General features: G+C 41.3%; 1 protein-coding gene across 1 annotated transcript; it reads left to right on the top strand.

The window, feature by feature from the left end:
• The first annotated feature begins 1,573 nt into the window (after positions 1 to 1,573).
• LOC139939737 (E3 ubiquitin-protein ligase MYLIP-like) lies at positions 1,574 to 18,360 on the top strand. Its single transcript, XM_071935834.1, has 8 exons — positions 1,574 to 1,774; positions 9,439 to 9,632; positions 11,732 to 11,893; positions 13,106 to 13,330; positions 14,487 to 14,670; positions 15,256 to 15,438; positions 16,189 to 16,392; positions 17,349 to 18,360. The coding sequence occupies exons 1-8, from the start codon at positions 1,688 to 1,690 to the stop codon at positions 17,595 to 17,597; spliced, it is 1,488 nt and encodes a 495-aa protein (XP_071791935.1). The 5' UTR covers positions 1,574 to 1,687; the 3' UTR covers positions 17,598 to 18,360.
• Positions 18,361 to 18,867: the final 507 nt, after the last annotated feature.

Raw genomic sequence — 18,867 nt, 5'->3', positions numbered from 1 at the left:
GGGGTCCTGCCATAGTTCTAGTATTCCCTTTTCTGAAGAATTACCTTGTGGGGTACATTGAAAGACCCCCACAAGGGCACACATCTCTGTGTTGCAGTCACTCTGTGGACATTCCTTTGTTCACTTCAGGAAAATCGTATTCTTCAACTCTGTAAATAGCACTGTGCGGACGTGTGTAAGTCCACATAGTGTTCCAAGACCCTTCACTATGTGGACCTCTTTTGTTCACATCATAGCTATGGGTGGATGTCACACAAAGTGTTTAAACTAGTCTCATCTCGATTTTTTTTTTCAATAAACCTTGAAGATATCTGGTTTAGTTTAAGAAAACTACGGGCCTTTTCGAAACTACGACATTGGTATAATTATAGGCTTAGGCTCGGTGATTTTGAAAACTACACTCGTCCGGCCTGTTTTTATGGGACTTCAGCAGGCAGCAGACGATGCCTAGACCATGCAGAACTTAGGCTGTTAATAACCCTACTAGTGACACAAAATGCATCTTGATTGCACCATAGAGCCTCTACTTAAAAAAAAAATCCCGGGCACGACATCGGCGGGCCCTCCTACCCTGCCATCCGCGCTTAGCAACTTAGTCCATAAACCCTTTTCAAGACCCACCCCCCGTGTTTCTCTGTCCTTTTACTCTATATGGTTAAACTAATATTCTTCCTCACCACGTGCTAATTAAATTGATTTTGGGTTTTAATAAAGGACGAAGGAGATTTCCTTTCAAGACGTAGTTTGCCGTTATCTTGATGATGCACAACCATTTAATATGCAACCCCTCAACCTCGGCACAAAGTGCCAAGTAAAAGTTCGTTCACCTTGACATTGCAATAGGATAAAGCACCCTTTGTATAGAACAAGTTTTTAACCGTCCATGTAGCCGACCTACGTCAGATATTAAATTAAAAGGAAGTATGTAATAAATATTATAATCGCCAATACGTATAACAATCAGAATGTGAAAATGATTCATCAACTAAAAATACTTTAAAACAATTCGAGATGGAATCTGCTGTTCTGTGAAAATGATAACTTTCACGGTTTGGGATGTAGTTAGTAACAACTCACAAAGAGTGCTAAGACTAGTCCTAAAAGTTAGGACCTTTGTGAAGATTGACCTCCTATTTCACAAAACTAGTCCCAAGTTTAGTCAAGACAAAAAGTTACTCCTCGAGATAAGACTAATCTAAACTCTTTGTGAAATAAGCCTAAACCAGAAACCTTGGTTTCGAAAACGAAAAGGGCAATGGATCTTTTTTTGACCATTGTTAATTTTCATCAATAAATAACATAATTTCAAGGCCATTGTCTCATTAATGGATACACATATTCAATGGCAATCCTGACACGGTCAAATAATACAATGGGTGAAAGAAATTCTGCCTTGACAGTAAACAACCTTTATTGTTCATTTTGTTATTTGTTTTCTTTTTGTTTGGTCGACCTCTCTCTAAACACGGTTGGACAGTGATGGACATGTACCTAGACGTATTTCCTCTTGTTGGAAGATATAACTTCGGATTGAAGAAGACCAGACTATTTTAGACAGCAGGCAAATGGCTGAGCTGGTGTAAAAAACTGCACACACAACCATGACGAATTAAGGCTCAAATTTGCTGGAAAAGAGCAGTTATTAGTTAATAGTTGAGCTCTAAGATTGCCGAAGTAATGTTTAATAATGTGGTGTTTTATCAGCGAGTCGCCATATAATGTGCGGGAGTATCATCTTCCCAAGTTTTCTAATGGACAAGCCTTGATGGATAAGGTAGGTAACGACAACGTTGGCACGGTTGGATACGTCGTTAGGCGAGGTTGGAATTAGAATTGGGCTTGATTTTTTACTCTATTCTTTAGTCTAGTTCTAACTTTCTCCTAAATAGGTATCTTGTTATTCTTTTGATTTATAAGTTATGCTATAATAGTAAGGCTCAAATTTTTGCTAAAAAATGTTTACCATGTTTATTGGGCCAGAAGTACGGGACCAGATTGAGAATCAAAACAAGAAAGAAAATCCTGATTCCTGATTCCTGGATTATACATAAATGTAGTACAGTGACAGTGTCAGTGACACAGGTAACGTATTTAACCTGTTTCCATCTGAACAATGACAAACTAAGCCACAGTTGAACCCTTATAACACCATTGAGAAAATAATTTGAAGAATAAGGACACAAAAAAACCAGATCCCGGAGCGAAACAGTCACAAGACACAAATTTCCCTGGTTGATATTTGAACCTGTACACTGTAGCATCACATGTTTTTTGATTTCCTGATATGTTCAACCCTTTATTTTTTGGTCACCAAGTGCTGAACCAGCAGGTAGTCCAGCCTGTTCGATTGAACTAAGCCACAGTTGGGAAAAGTTTCCGTATGGAGCCACCACTTATCATTCGATATGAAATAATATAGTATCTAATTTACCTCAATGATACTTCTAGAAACTATAAGGCTCCCCTGTGAGCCTTATAGGGGTCTAATATTTTGGGCCTCCTTGACGCTATACGTTTTACGAGCAGAAAGTAGCATTTTTTGATGATGTTTTTTAATATTACTCAACAAACAGGAAATACAAGCATTATGAATGTATATTGAGTATGTGGGGAAAGTTTTGGTAGTGTAGTACAAAAGAAACTTCAGATTGCTGGCTAACGGTTGTAAAACGTATAACGTTAAGGAGGCCCAAAATATTACACCCCTTTAGAAGTACCTCAATGAGATATCCCTTTTTGTAAAAATGAGGTTTTTTTTGTTTTGGTTTTTCAGCCTTGATGTTAGTTGTGATAATGTAACCTTCCTCCCAACAACGAGGAGGGTTACGTTATTGCAACTAACTCAATGTCAACAATTGATAGGTGTGTTACTATTCAAGATTTTGCACAGTGTACATGAGTAAGAATGTTGCTCAATTGAAAGACTCAAGATCGCTGTAATTTTACTGGCTCTACACTAAAATTACTGGCCTTTGGCCTGCATTCTTGTAAAATTTGAGCCTTGAATTTTAGGCTAGTGTTTTGTTTAGTCTAGTGTTTTGTTTAGTATAGTTGCGATGACAGAACCTTCCTCCTGATGGCGGAGCCGGCGGTTTACGAGCTAAATTCGAATCGTACAGGACGAAATGGTCAAACACGTACAATTTTGACAGCTAGTCAACAGATTTGTTCCATTTTTACCACTTTTGAAAATCATGACACAATTCTAGGAACATGATCTTAATCCTCTATGTCTAATGAATCCTTTTATAACACCATTAAGAAAATATTTTGAAGAATAAGGACAAAAAAGTACCAGATCCCGGAAACAGTCACAAATTTCCCAGTTTGATATTTGAACCTGTAGCATCACATTTTATTTTGACTTCCTGATATGTTCAATGCTCTATTTTTTGAACACCAAGCGCTGAACCGCAGGCAGTCCAGCCTGTTCGATTGACGAACAGCCGAGCCGCGGCCAAGTTGGACTAAACCATTCTGTGAGAGAAGTGTTACAAGCCAGTAAGGCAGTGTGGCAATGCGCTTTATGTCAGGGCGAGCTTGAACGGGACAATATTTTTACCTCAATATCAAAGCTGTTGTCCAAATAAGGACTGGAAATTATAGGCCTAAATAAGGACTGGAAGTTATAGGCCTAAAACATAGTTTAGGTCTTTGTGTAAATTGCCTATTTGTTGAATTCAAAGTAGAACTTGGGCAAGTTGGGAACTCTGACCTCCGTGTAATTTTCCACGAATTTGATTTCTGATACCTCAAGTTTAGAATTTGAGGTCTCGAAATCAAGCATCTGAAAGCACACAACTTTGTGTGACCAGGGTGTTTTTTTCTTTCATTAATATCTTGCAACTACGACAACCGATTGAGCTCAAATTTTCACAGGTTTGTTATTTTATGCATATGTTGAGATACACCAAGTGAGAAGACTGGTCTTTGACAATTACCATTAGTGTCCACTGTCCCGTCCATTGCAGCTTAAATCATTGGTGCCCTCACATCATAAATACATCAAGGATAAAATGACAAGACTTTGGCAGAAAGGGCACAGATTTATAATGACAACACAAACAATGACTGGCAGGCTTTGTATTTGTGCAGGCAAGTTTTAGACTAGCCGCGGTTCCTAACTTGTGTACAATTCTCCATCGTATAAATCGGACCAGTCCAAAGTGGACTGCAGGGGTGTGCAAAGAAATTTAAGCAGCCTGAAAAAAAAAAATAAAGGCCAATAAAATCACACAGTTTGTCTATCTGCTGAGAAGTGTGGCTCTGAACATCTTAATTCCAATTCCTGTACGGTGAAATGTTAGCAAGCTTAAATATAATCACATTAATCACTGGATTTATTTTCAAAGAACCAGGTCAGAAATCTGCGTTCCTGTTCCCAAACTTAAATTTTTCACATTCAAAGAACCAAACACAGTTTGGGAGATCATGCCTTTTCTATCACAGCACCAAAGATGTGCAAACATCTTCCTCAGAACATCAGGCAATCTACTTCATTAGCCAATTTCAAAAGTTTGCTTGCTCACCCTTTTTCAAAAGCCTATGATTGATTGATTGATAGAGCAAAGTGCTTTGCCAGTGTAGCAGTAGATTATGTCCCCCTCGGAGACTCTGTCCCCCCATATGGCGAACTGTGGACAAACTTCTTCTGATAGCGCCCTCTTTTGAACCCTCCTCCTTCAACCCATTTTAATTTACCATATGGGGGACAGAGTTCGGCGGACAGACTTCCCTGGGACACCAGCAATTGGAAAAAATTATTGCTGATAACCACAATGACACACTATGTGACTCAACTTCAGGATCATACCTTTGAGCATTCTCACTCTCATTCAAGTATTTTGAAAAAGCATCGGTGAAAAGTTTAATCTGACATAGTTTTTGATGGATTATTAATTTTGAGTCCAAGTTTGAAATAATACTAAAACAGTTACTACACTTTACACAGAGTTGTTAAACATCCTTTATTTTCAGGGGGATCAGCCTAGCTAGAAAGTTAACCATATTTCATGTATGACAGCAAAGGTCTACTTGTATTAGTTTACATGCCCATGTAAGGAAAAGTATTTCTGCAGAGGTCATGGGGCCATTGAGAAGGGCCCCCATATTGAGCTAGATCAGCTGCTGAGTTAACCTGATGAAGCCTATTGGAAAGTGTTCAGCACAGTCCCAGATATGATGAATGGCCACTCCAGACTTCAATAGTGGGAGAGGGGGGGAGGGGACTGCGATATGCGCCCAACTGACCACAACCTCCCATATTGAGCTAGATCAGCTGCTGAGTTAACCTGATGAAGCCTATTGGAAAGTGTTCAGCACAGTCCCAGATATGATGAATGGCCACTCCAAACATCAATGGTGGGAGGGGGGGGGGTACTGCGAGATGCGCCCAACTGACCACAACCTCCCATATTGAGCTAGATCAGCTGCTGAGTTAACCTGATGAAGCCTATTGGAAAGTGTTCAGCACAGTCCCAGATATGATGAATGGCAACTCCAAACATCAATGGTGGGAGGGGGGGGGGGGTACTGCGAGATGCGCCCAACTGACCACAGCCTCCCATATTGAGCTAGATCAGCTGCTGAGTTAACCTGATGAAGCCTATTGGAAAGTGTTCAGCACAGTCCCAGATATGATGAATGGCCACTCCAGACTTCAATAGTGGGAGGGGGGGGGGGGTACTGCGAGATGCGCCCAACTGACCACAACCTCCCATATTGAGCTAGATCAGCTGCTGAGTTAACCTGATGAAGCCTATTGTAAAGTGTTCAGCACAGTCCCAGATATGATGAATGGCCACTCCAAACATCAATGGTGGGGGGGGGGGGGTACTGCGAGATGCGCCCAACTGACCACAGCCTCCCATATTGAGCTAGATCAGCTGGTGAGCTTACCTAATGAAACATATGGGAAATGTTCGGCATAGTTCCAGGCGGCTACTTTGGTGGGAGGAGGGGGGGGGGTTGCCTACTAGACTTTATGTAACCAGACAGTACAAATAAATTGAGCTACAGTTCCCCAGCTCCCCTGGTGATGAAATCTACTCGAACATTTTCGCCTAATGTACAATGTAGGTTTCCCTACCCCCTACCCCTCTACCACAACCACTGAAAATGTAGTGGCCATTCATTGCACCTGGGACTATTCTGAACATTTTGCAACATATTTCATCAGGTTAACTCACCAGCTGAGCTACCTTAATATGAGGGTGGGGCAAGGGGTGGGGCAATTTGGGCGTGTCTAACAGGCTCCGCCCACCACTAAAAATGTGTCTGGCTGTGGCCTTTCAGGATACCTGGGAGTATGTTTAATGTTTTTTCAGTAGGTCTCATCAGATTAACTCACCAGCTGATCTAGCTCAATATGGGATGTTGGGGCCAGTTGGACACCCCCTAGACACACCTACCCCCCCCCCCCAAAAGTGTACATTTCAACCTAAAAGCCTTTAAATACTGCCTTTTCAAAGCATTTTACAGGCTCTTCCAGTTTAAAAAGGTCAAAAAGTCAAGAGGAGGTCACCAACATACCCATTTTTGTGGAATACGTGAGGCCCTTTCATATGATGTATAGATTGTCAAAATAGCTTTTGTGTTTGAGAAAACGTGAACTGATGAATAATGGCGACTGGAGAAGAGACTAACTAACCAGGAGGGAAATGTTTGTTGAAAACGCCTTGAAAACAGACTACGTACGTAAAGCCCTTTCATATGATGTATAGATTGTCAAAATAGCTTTTGTGGTTGAGGACATAGGAACTTATGCATAATGACGACTGGAGAAGAGACTAACTAACCGAAAGGGAACTGTTTGTTGAAAACACCTTGAAAACAGACTACGTACGTAATGCCCTTTCATATGATGTATAGATTGTCAAAATAGCTTGTGTGGATGAGGACATAGGAACTTATGCACAATGACGACTGGAGATTAGACTAACTAACCGAAAGGGAAATGTTTGTTGAAAACACCTTGAAAACAGACTACGTACGTTAAGCCCTTTCATATGATGTGATTGTCAAAATAGCTTGTGTGGTTGAGGATATAGGAGCTTATGCATAATGACGACTGGAGAAGAGACTAACTAACCGGGAGGGAAATCTTTGTTGAAAACGCCTTGAAAACAGACTAAAGCGAAGCTATTTATAGGAGGAAAAAAAATTTAATACAAAAATAAATAGTACAAATTTTGGTCGCCAAGTGGTCTCCCATCCAAATACTGACTGGGCCCGATTTTGCTTAACTTCAGTGACCGGACGAGAACGCAGACTAAAACGATCAACACGTGGTGCAGAGCGTGACTATGCTCCTCAATGCACCGCATACTTACACGTGGTGACCGCAATGCACCGCATGCTTACACGTGGTGACAAAGTACATGTACATGTAATTGTAAAATCTTTACGCGCAATCAATGGGGGAATTTTGTAGTTCTTTATACATGAATTTTTGAATTTTCAACCTCGATTTTGAACCAGAAGACAAGATCAAAAAGGGGTCATGTCTGTGAGGCGTTTAGGGAGTTTTTATTGCCCTTTCCGATGATGTATTGATTGTAAAAATCCCTTATGTAGATCAAAAGTTATGATTTTTTGAAATAATAAACTTTGAATTTGTGTATCTCGTCAACTGATGATGTCATCGTGACGTAACAACTTTTGCATCATCTACTGGTTATTGTCTACCTGTGTGCAAAATTTCAACTTAATGCAAGCTTCGCATCTATGCTTTTTCTTGCGGACAATCGACAGCGAGAAGAATAAGAAAAACCCCAAAAAACAACCAAAAAAAACGAACAAAATCAAAGAGTTGTTCGGGCTGTTGCCCGAACACCTAAAAAAAAAAAACGAACAAAATCAAAGAGTTGTTCGGGCTGTTGCCCGAACACCTAAAAATTGTGTCTTTAGAGGGCGCTGTTTGACTTGTCCATTAACTCAACACCCATGTTACTATTATACATACTAGTACACCATGTATGAGTCTAGCAGTAGAGTACAGTGTGTGTTTGTTTGTTTGTTTGTTTGTTTGTTTGTTTGTTTGTTTGTTTGTTTGTTTGTTTGTTTGTTTGTTTGTTTGTTTGTTTGTTTGTTTGTTTGTTTGTTTGTTTGTTTGGTTGGTTGGTTGGTTGGTTGGTTGGTTGGTTGGTTGGTTGGTTGGTTGGTTGGTTGGTTGGTTGGTTGGTTGGTTGGTTGGTTGGTTGGTTGGTTGGTTGGTTGGTTGGTTGGTTGGTTGGTTGGTTGGTTGGTTGGTTGGTTGGTTGGTTGGTTGGTTGGTTGGTTGGTTGGTTGGTTGGTTGGTTGGTTGGTTGGTTGGTTGGTTGGTTGGTTGGTTGGTTGGTTGGTTGGTTGGTTGGTTGGTTGGTTGGTTGGTTGGTTGGTTGGTTGGTTGGTTGGTTGGTTGGTTGGTTGGTTGGTTGGTTGGTTGGTTGGTTGGTTGGTTGGTTGGTTGGTTGGTTGGTTGGTTGTTTGTTTGTTTGTTTGTTTGTTTGTTTGTTTGTTTGTTTTTTGCTTGCTTGCTTGCTTGCTCGCTCACTCGTTTGTTCGTTCGTTCGTTCGTTCGTTTGTTCGTTCGTTCGTTCGTTCGTTCGTTCGTTCGTTCGTTCGTTCGTTCGTTTGTTCGTTCGTTCGTTTGTTTGTTTGTTTGTTTATTAGTTTGTTTGTTTGTTTGTTTGTTTGTTATGATGATCTTTCCTCCAAAATGTCCAAAGGAATTAGCCAAACTCCCACAAGGGAATATGAGCGCCAAGCTGGAAACAGCCAAACTCTTTGATACAAAAATTGCTTTTAATGTCTATGATTATGAATTGCACAAACCAAAAATGTTGATTCAGTAACTAGAGGACAATAGTTATTCTAGTCATTGTGAGATCAGCCGTTAGCTTGGGGGGTTTGAACCCACATGGGGCTTATTCGTTAATGAGTTTACTGGCCTGACGCTAAAATCACTGGCCTCAGGCCTGAGGTCCAGTGTTACTTTTCGAGCCCTGGGGAGACGCATACACCTGGGGGACAAAATCTCCTACGACACTGGCTCATAGGCCTTAGTGCACACTTTGTTTTTTGAAGGGGCAAGGGCACCAAGGCATTTTCATCTTGGTAAAGAGCACCCTATGAGGAAACTTCAAATTTCTATTGGAGCATTTCAAGGGCACCGAGGCAATGAATGACCAGGGGGAATGGAGGCAATCGCCTTCGTTGCCTCTGTGAAGTATCGGGTCTGGGCTCGATTTCACAAAGCAGAGTTCTTCATCGCTAGACAAATTGTTAGTAATGCCGTTGTGATTTGTAATGTGACATCACACTTTACTTAATAGCAGCTACGATTGATTTGCAGTTTAAGATCAATCTTAGCTCTTTGTGAAATCGGCCCCTGCCGGGTCTCAAAGTCACTGAAGTCACTCAAGCAAATCACTTATTTCATGCCCCCTTTCCCCACAGGTTTGCGATGATGTCGGCCTTGTTGAACGAGAATACTTTGGGTTGCGATACCGCTCCAAGAAAGGAGATTTGCTGTGGTTGAATCTGAGGAATCCGCTGAATCTGCAGCTGAGTACGAGAAAGTCGCATCACAGACTGAGTCTCCAGGTCAAGTTCTTTGTGACACCACAGGAGCTTCAGCAAAGCATCAGCAAGTATGTTGTCAGTTTTGTTTGATTCTTAATAATAGACCAATCCATTAGGCTCCGCCTACGGCGCTCGTGTGAACAAGAACACGGAGCCTCTCCAATGCCATTCTGCACAACTCTGCCGCGCGCGCCAAGCATATTTGCAGGCATGTCGGACCTTATTTTGTCGGACTTTGGTAACACAATGGATTGTGGTTGGTCAATACGCAATGGGGCTGAGCTTAATGGATTGGTCTTGTATGCTAACGGTCAACAAAATAGTCGAAATAATTTAATAACAATAACTACGCAGTTCTTGACACTTGTGTCCTGAAGCAAGACACTTAACCACTTGAAGCCTTGGGACTTGAAGCCGCAGGTCCCATGTGTTGTGTAACGCATGTTAAAGAACCTAGTTCATTGTCGTTAGAGGAAGAGATTTGCACGGGTGTTTTCTGGAACAGTCTGCACCTTGTACCAATGCATTCCACTACATGTGTACCTTGTAGAAAAATAATGAGTGCTTTATTGAGATGCCCTAGGTGTAATAAAGTGCTATTAAGAACTGCGAAAAAATTTGAGATGGCTAGTGATAAACTACTATTGTTCTGGCTAATAATATGCTAACCTTGTTGCACCTTGACCTTTAGTTTGACCCATTATATAACGGAGACCAAACCCAAATCCGTTTATTAGGCAATATCTGAATGTTGTCATGGCCGAGCGATTTAGAGCACCAAACTCAAGTTCTGGTGGTTTAGACATTGGGATGTGGGTTCAATCCACGGTCATGACTAGTGTGTCCTTGAGCAAAACTCTTCACTAAAATTGCTTCTCTTTACCCAGGAGTATGATAAATGGGTACATGTGAGGGTAGAGGAATCATTATTGTGTGTTTAAAAAACCTAAGGAGCGCCACGGCAGCTCGGGGCTGTATACTCCCGAGTGAGCTGAGAAAGATTAAAGAAATGTTACTGGCTCAGTGCCCAGGGCACTTATTTAGGGCCTAAAGCATATTTATATTTTTTGTAGAATAGGCTATTGACCCAAATCACCTGATGTAATCATCAGAATAATCTTGCATGCGCCATGTTGGTGGGCAATGTCATTGTGCGTTATTCAGTGAAGTGCGCATTTTAGGCAGCGCAGCGTTTACACATAAACATATTGCAAACCAAAATGGTGAGCGTGGCACAGTCGCCATGTGTGAGGTACATGCAAGGGGTCAATATTATTATTGTTGTTGCAGGTATGGCTAGGACTGTTGCTTAACGTTGTTGTTAAAGATGCTTTGTCAGATTTTTGGCCCCAAACATTAAAAAAAAAAAAATTTTGAGTGAATGGTATTTCAAAGAGTATCACCCGCTCTATCGAAAAAAAATTTAACTTTTACTTTTAATGGTCAGGAACCATTGCAAAAATTTAAAACGTTTCTTATAAAACACATACGAATTGGTCACGTGATATATTGTCAAAAACTAATTTTGAGCACTTTATTTCACTGCTACTAATAATTGGCAGACTTTTTCGAGCAATGGCTCAAATGAAAGCTTGTAATTTTCTCGACCCCCATCAAAATACCTATTGAATTTTAAATCAAAATTGTTGGGTCAAATCGGCCAAAAATCTGACATATAGCATCTTTAAGGACTTCCTATACTTCAACGCATGATGATGTGGCGATCTAGCCGTAGCCATAAGCTGGCTATTCGGACAAGGCCTTTTCAGCTTGACTGATTGGGACTATCGTTAGTTTTCTTTTCAGAGCTGAGAAGTCTCCCAAATTCTGAAAATCTACTCCGGGGTAGTAGAGAAAGCTCCTGAATTCCAAAAAATCTACTAGTGAAATATAAAGCAAGACAAGTTCTCAAGCAAGTAGATATACACATGATGGTACCGCAAATCAAACATCAGTTGATACCTCACCATAAGGTTTATCGCGATTCAGGTTTATCGCAATGCTTTGTGGGTAGGCAGATGGGGCATTTGCTACTGCGGTGTATGTTGTCAACCATGATAGGCGCACACATGGCCTATATCTTTTTGAGGGTTCAAAAGCGCCCTCTTGATATTTTGCTTTTTGCAATACCTCAATCCCATCCCATTCTTGTTGTATCTCTTGTTAGGCACTTGTACTACATGACACTGAAGAACAGATTACTGCTGAGCCACTACAGAGTGGAAGATGATGAGAAACTGCAGCTGTGCGTCTTGATGGTCCATGCCGAGTTGGGCAACGAGGGCGCTGTTCTAGATTCGCAGTATCAGTGCATCTTGCCTGAACTGAGGTGAGTGTATAATATAAGCACAATATTTGAACACATTCATTTCCACAACATTTATTACTTTTGTTCTGCTATCGTTAGGACGCATGTAGTAAATGCAGGTGTTAAATGTCTGTGGATAATTTTAAAAAGGTGGATTACAGGTACAGGCGCCTCTATAGCTGTTTTCACACTACTCTATCCCCTGGGGGCAACCCTTGGGAAAAAACGGCTAGCCCTTTCACACTTGGATCTCATTACCCCTAATCTACCCTGGCAGATGGGCATACCCTGAGGATTAGCATTCCCTGCTCTGGAGTAGGGCTTAGCAGTAAAACCATGGTGTATTCTTCAAATGTGCAACTGCAGCACCATGGAATAGAGACCTAGGTGGGGACAAGAGATACAGTGTGAAAAGGGCTTAGAGGGACACGTTGCCTTGGATTGGACGAGTCTATGAAAAGCGTCTGAAAACCGTTTGTTATAAAATGCATGGTTGGAAAAATGTTTTAAAAGTAGTATATAATGATCCACACAATAATGCCTCGAAAGTGCATGGTTTTCCTTATTTGTTGTGAACTAACATGGCACGCTTTTTTGTGGAGTCAAAATTTTGACTCCACAAAATGGCCGACCGTGTTACTTCGCAAACTAAAAGGAAAACCACGCAATTTCGAGGCATATTTTGTGTGGATCATTATATTCTACTTTTTAAGCATCTGTCTAACCATATGCATTTTATAACAAACTGTTTTCAAACGCTTTTCATTGACCAACTCGTCAGATACAAGGCAACGGGCACCTTTAAGTTGTCAGCTAATAGATGTCAGCTAATCAATGTAACCAAATCGAGGCTGAGGAAGTGACAAATGTTTTAGGGAATTACTAACTCTTCAAAATAGTTGCAAGATTAAAAACATGTTGACAATTCTGTACAAATGGAAAATGTCGGCTTTATTTCAGAAAAAGGGGTAAAAGCACAACAAAATTATGTTTACTAGAATATGGTTACTAGCCAAAATATCATTCAACATGTAACATTTGTGACTGGTATCCTGCTCAGCCCTGTTTCAGCCCCAGGAGTTGGTGGCAACGTACTGCTGGTGACAGTTGATTTGGGTCAACAGCCCAAATCAGTTAAGCATAGCCCTCATCTTGAAGTGGCTGTCCGGCCTTGCGATGTAAGGCGATTTATCATAAATGTTTTTAATTATTTTCTTTTAAATTTGTTATCAGCGAGTCCAGACTCATACAAGTACGAGAGGCCCATAAGAATGACGAAAACGAAGAACCGGTCACAAAGTCCCAGGCTAAAATCCAGTTCATCAATAAGATTAGCAAGCTGCAGGGGTATGGTGTCGAGTATTTCTCAGCCGAGACCATGGACAGGACGAGTGTCGTCATCGGGGTATACAGTGAAGGGCTCCAGATATTGAGCAAAGAGAGGGATATTATGGACAAGTAAGACACTTTTTTTTCATAGCTAAGGTTTCAACTTGAGTAACATTTATCCATTTGAAAAGATAGATTTTGTTATCAATTTTCTACCAGTTCAATTTAGGGTTTTTGTAAGCGTTGATTGTTTTTTGATTAATCCAATAAAACTAACATCTGAAAGGTCGCACTTTTGAGATATCGCCGAAAATCCGTATGCGAAATTATGTCCACACTGGAAGAATAATCCCTGATGGGAAAACACAATCTGAGAAGAATGATTACCTTTCCTTTAACCACTCCATGTCTGTACTAGAAAATGTTGGCTGTGCCCATAGAGTTATATATAAGAACTAGTTTGCGCACTGGCCTATATACGCGCTCCGGCATGCGCGCAGGCGGCCATTTTCTAAGTTGACAAAACTGGCATCTCACAGCGTGCGGCCATTTTGTAAGTTGAACAAACAGCATCGCGTGAGCGTTCAATAAAAAAAAACTCAAACGTGTATTTCATATTCAACGCGCGTGCAGAATGACGCGCTTGTCATCTTGCGGTCCCGTGGCGTTTGTGCACGAAGTATCACTTGTGCGCCCTCTAGTTCTTATATATAACTCTATGGCTATGCCCCTGAGTGGTATTATTTTTCAGAACTTTTCAGGGCTTCTTGAGCAACCTCGTTCCCAGGGGTGATCGATCTCGCCACTCCATTTTTTCCAAACATGCCTTGCTCGATCATAACCCCCTGGAAGTGTGACTTCAAAATATCCAAATATATGCAATATTACAATTAGTCCTTTGGTGGATCTGTTCTGTGTTGGGCATTAGTCGCGCACAGGCTGGATGCACAGTGTGTAATAAAAGTCATAAACTTGCCTTAGCGTTCAGTGTTGCGTGACAAAAAAGTGAATACGTACATCTTTATACGCGCACGTTTCGACGTATAGAGCTTTTTGGAGACGCACGGCGTTTCCAATTTTGCGCCAATCAAAGACACAGATCGGAGTTTCCCTCCCAGGGGTTAGAGACGTACGCAGAGCTAGCGTGATATGGCGCGCTGCTCATGGCGAGGTCGCTTCTGGAGTAATTGTTGTCTCAATAGAAACCCTGACTTGACAAAGTTAAGACAACAAAGGTTCTCATAATGAGCATCTGAATTTTTTGTTCTCTTCTGAAATATTGCAGTATCAAATTTGAAGACATCAGCAAGGTATCGTACCACCAGAATCGTTTCTCTGTGCACTTCTACTCCACATCAACGGAGACGGAGGAGACTGACGTAGTCTCTGTCCGGAAGTTCCGTCTCACATCCAGAAAAAGTGCCCAGGCCCTCTTCCGTGCCTTCACTGAATCTCACACATTTTTCAGGGTAAGCGTTTATCTGTGTCAGGCCGTGCTACATCTATGGCTACGGCTAGATTTCTGCGTCATTATGTGTTGATGTATAGGATGTCCTTAGCAACAGCCTAAGCAACCGCTGTAGCCGTAGTCGTAGTCGGATTTGGCCTTAAGTTAGGGTTGGGATAAGAATACCAGACTCAAGCTCTGGTGTTTCTGATCAGCAGAGTGTTGGTTAGAGTTCGAATCGTGACACCCGTGTCCTTAAGCTAGACACTTTTAAAATACAACACAATACAATACAAAAAGGCATTTAAATACCGCTGTTTCATTTAGATCACAGCGTTGCTTTGTCCTTCGAACAGGATGTAAAGCCGTTGGCCCGCGTGTTTGTGTAATGCATGTAAAAGAACTCAGTGCACTTACCAAAAAGATAAGGGGTTTGCCCCATACAGTGTTCTTGGTTTGATTAGCAGCAAATTGCGCCACAGCACCTTGTAAACCATTACATGGTGCTATGTAGGGAAAATACTGAATGTTGAAACTGATATCGATACTGATATTGATATGTGCGCTATATAAGAAGCCACTATTATTATATTGTTTTCTTTAACAGTGTGAGAATGTAGAGAGGGTAGTGCGTCAACAGCACTCCCATACCGGCTGGGGCTCCCTCTTTGCCCTCGTCAGGCCAGACACGGACTACGGTAAGATCTATCGATTTGACGTCACCAAGACGAGACGCCAGACTTATGACAACGCATGGCATCATCTCCACCATGACAGTAGTCCACCCCCGGTATGTCTCTGCTTCTTTCTCACGTCTAATTTGCTCAGTCATGTCAATTCCTTTTGCTTTAAATTTTTCAATTGTTTAATTTTCACTTTAGAATCAGAAGTCTTTTATTCCTATCTGAAAACACACAAATTCGTCAACATCGGTGTTTTTTCTCTCATCATTTTCTCGCAACTCCGATGACCAATTTAGCTCAAATTTTCACAGGCTTGTTAGTTTATGCTTATGATAGACCAAGGGCCAATTTCATAGAGCTGCTTAAGCAAAAAATCTGCTTAAGCACGAAAATAGCTGGCTTTGTTTACACATGTTACTGGCAAAAATGTCATGCCATGTACATTGCTTGAGACTGGTATTTAGCTGTTGTTTACTTAGCATAACAATTGAGTGGGGTCTTGGCCGATAATCTGACTTTACTAAGCAAGGAATTTTTTGCTTAAGCACAAATTTTTGCTTAAGCAGCTCTATGAAATTGGGCCCAAGTGAGAAGACTGGTCTTTGACAATTACTAAACGTGTACCTTCCCTTTAACCATTAAAAATACTTTAATGTAAGAATTGTGTGGTAACATCATGTAGTTAGATCTGTCTTTTGAGTATGTGTGGTACCGAATCCACTGGTTTCTTTTCGAAACTACATACACATACCCAAAACAGAGATTTAACTACACAGTGGTCACCAATGTTATTTTTTTTTACATTAGGCTTATTGTCCTTCCGCTTACTTTCGTTAATAAATTTTTCATTTTGGCAGCAACGCTTCTCAGTGGATCTGGACGCTCATCTCTCCAGCAATCAGCCCTACTCAACCCAGACTCTGCGAAGTACGCACTCCCAAGAGATAATGCTGAGTAGACAGCCGTCCCGCGTCGGTGATCTTCGTATGCCGCAAATCAAAGCACACAGGGAGGTTAACAACTCGGATGGAACAGCAGCAGAAGAGACTGAGGGAACAAAGGTAGGATAGCCAATGTGGCAGACATTACAATAGACCCCTTGCATGTGACGTCATACGTTTAAAAAACGCCCTCACTAGGGTCAAAGGAGGCCAATGATTGGACATAGCTGTTCTTTGTGCGTAAAAACGTGCGCAACAGTGTAGCGTTTCGCGTTATGCAAGGGTTCTATTACATTAAAGGCAGTGGATACTATTGGTAACTACTCAAAATAATTATTAGCATAAAACCTTACTTGGTGACGAGTAATGGGGAGAGGTTGGTAGTATAAAACATTGTGAGAAACGGCTCCCTTTGAAGTGGAGTAGTTTTCGAGAAAGAAGTAATTTTCCACGAATTTGATTTCTCGACCTCAAGTTTAGAATTTGAGGTCCCGAAATCAAGCATCTGAAAGCACACAACTTCATGTGACAAGGGTGTTTTTTTCTTCCATAGTTATCTCGCAACTCCGACGACCAATCGAGCTCAAATTTTCACAGGTTCATTATTTTATGCACATGTTGAAATACACTTCAGTGAGAAGACTGGTCTTTGACATTTACTAATAGTGTCCACTGGCTTTAAATTCAACCACTAAAGGGATTGTATATGTTTTGTTATTGGAACCCACTGTTCGTTTCAATCCTTTTTGGTTCAAAAGGTGCTAGTGTTTTTGAGAAATTGTTGAAAATCTGGAGCGGCCATTTTCTGGGAACTTTCCCATTCAATCCTGCGTCTATGTCTATCTCTATTTATGTACTTCCACTTCATTGCTTATGTTACGTTCATGTACATTCATGTACGTTGTGTTGACATTCAGCCTCGAGAAAGACTCTGCTAGGGTCAAAACCTCAGGCTCTTAACTATTAGCAACAGCTAATTTTACTAGATGTTTAACTTGCATCGGAGCTAATTTTACTTTCTAAAATTTCACATTTGTCGAATTTCAACCCCGGTGTATCTTTCTTGTTGAATCCAGGAGGGAAATAAAGAGGGTCCAAGTAGAACCAAGAGATCATCAGAGGCTGAACTCGTCAACTGCCTCCAGGACGAGTTGGCCAACATCCGCGACTCGCATCTCTGCCAAGTGTGTCTGGAACGTGACATGTCCACCGTCTTCTGCCCGTGTGGTCACATGATCTGCTGCGAGCGTTGTTCCCCCGAGTGCTTCCGCTGTCCTATCTGCCGAGCTGACGTAACCTACATTCAAAGAGTCTTCTTCTCTTGAAATGGTGGGTTCTGCTTTGTCTTTAGCCCTGGACCCAATTTCATAGAGCTGTTTTATATCCCGTTCACACTGCTTGTACGATAGTAGGGAGTTTTCGTTTTCGACGACAGATGGTTCAGCGACGGTTTCTCAGCCAACCGTTGTCGTTTTCAGCACACTGAAGATTCATCCCAAGTACTGTCGTAGAAATTGAGGGACGACCATCCTCAAAGCTGATGCATGCGTAGATGACGCCAAATGTCATCATTACCGTCGCAGAACCATCCGTCGTCGTAAACGAAAACTCCCAAATGGCATTCCTTTTCCCCGCTTAGTGTTGGCTATACCTAGCTCAGCTACATTTCTATCTTAGTAGAAGCAGCGTCTATGTGTAACCGGGGTGTAAGCAGAGAATTATGCTTAACACCTTCCTACTAAGCAAAAATAAGCAAGATACCAGTCGCAAATTGTACATGTGACATAGCAGTTTGGCTGGTAACCTTATTTTGGTAAGCACAGTTTTGCTTTTGCTTGTCAACTATTTTGTACTTAAGCAGCTCTATGAAACTGGGCCCTGGTTTGTTTTTTTCACTGTGAACCCCGTCGGTGTCTTTGGCTAATAAGAAGGGCCTTGTCACACGAGGGAACTTTTAGCAGGCAACTTGGAGGCAACCAACTGCAGTGCATGCTACAGGACCACTTTGGTAGCAAATGAGTAACTTTTCAAATAATGTATTAAAGGAACACGTTGCCTAGGATCGGTCGAGTAGGTCTTTGAAAAGCGTTTGTAACCGGTTTGTTATAAAATGCATACTATTAGATATTTTAAAAGTAGAATATAATGATCCACACAAGTATCACTCGAAATTGCGTGGTTTTCCTTTTACCCAGTCGACTAACACGGTCGGCCATTTATGCCTCCCATAAATGGCCGACCGTGTTAGTTCGCAAAGTAAAAGGAAAACCACGCAATTTCGAGTCAAATTTGTGTAGATCATTGTATTCTATTTTTAAATCATCTTTCTAACCATATGCATTTGATAACAAACGGTTACATACGCTTTTCAAAGACCAACTCGACCGATCCAAGGCAACATGTTCCTTTAGGGTCCCTGAGAATAATATGTGAACATTCAAATTTGTGTAGATTCTCTTCTAGGAGATTGCCTGGAACTGGTTGCCTGTAAATTGCTTTGTGTGACATGGCCCTCAAGACTGTGCAAGTCTTGCGCATATCGAAGCGTGAAAACAACTCAAACCAAGACTATATTTTTCTATGAAAATTAAAACT

This window comes from Asterias amurensis, chromosome 7 (assembly GCF_032118995.1).
Source record: "Asterias amurensis chromosome 7, ASM3211899v1".
Classification (NCBI taxonomy): Eukaryota; Metazoa; Echinodermata; class Asteroidea; order Forcipulatida; family Asteriidae; genus Asterias; species Asterias amurensis.
The sequence above is the reverse complement of the archived record's forward strand: the minus strand, read 5'-3'. Positions and strand labels throughout refer to the sequence as shown.

Coding starts and splice junctions, on each gene's coding strand:
- LOC139939737 (XM_071935834.1), top strand. CDS start 1,688: ATGTGGTGTTTTATCAGCGAGTCGCCATATAATGTGCGGGAGTATCAT. Junction 11,894..13,105: donor TGCATCTTGCCTGAACTGAG/GTGAGTGTATAA, acceptor ATTTGTTATCAG/CGAGTCCAGACTCATACAAG. Junction 15,439..16,188: donor ATGACAGTAGTCCACCCCCG/GTATGTCTCTGC, acceptor TCATTTTGGCAG/CAACGCTTCTCAGTGGATCT.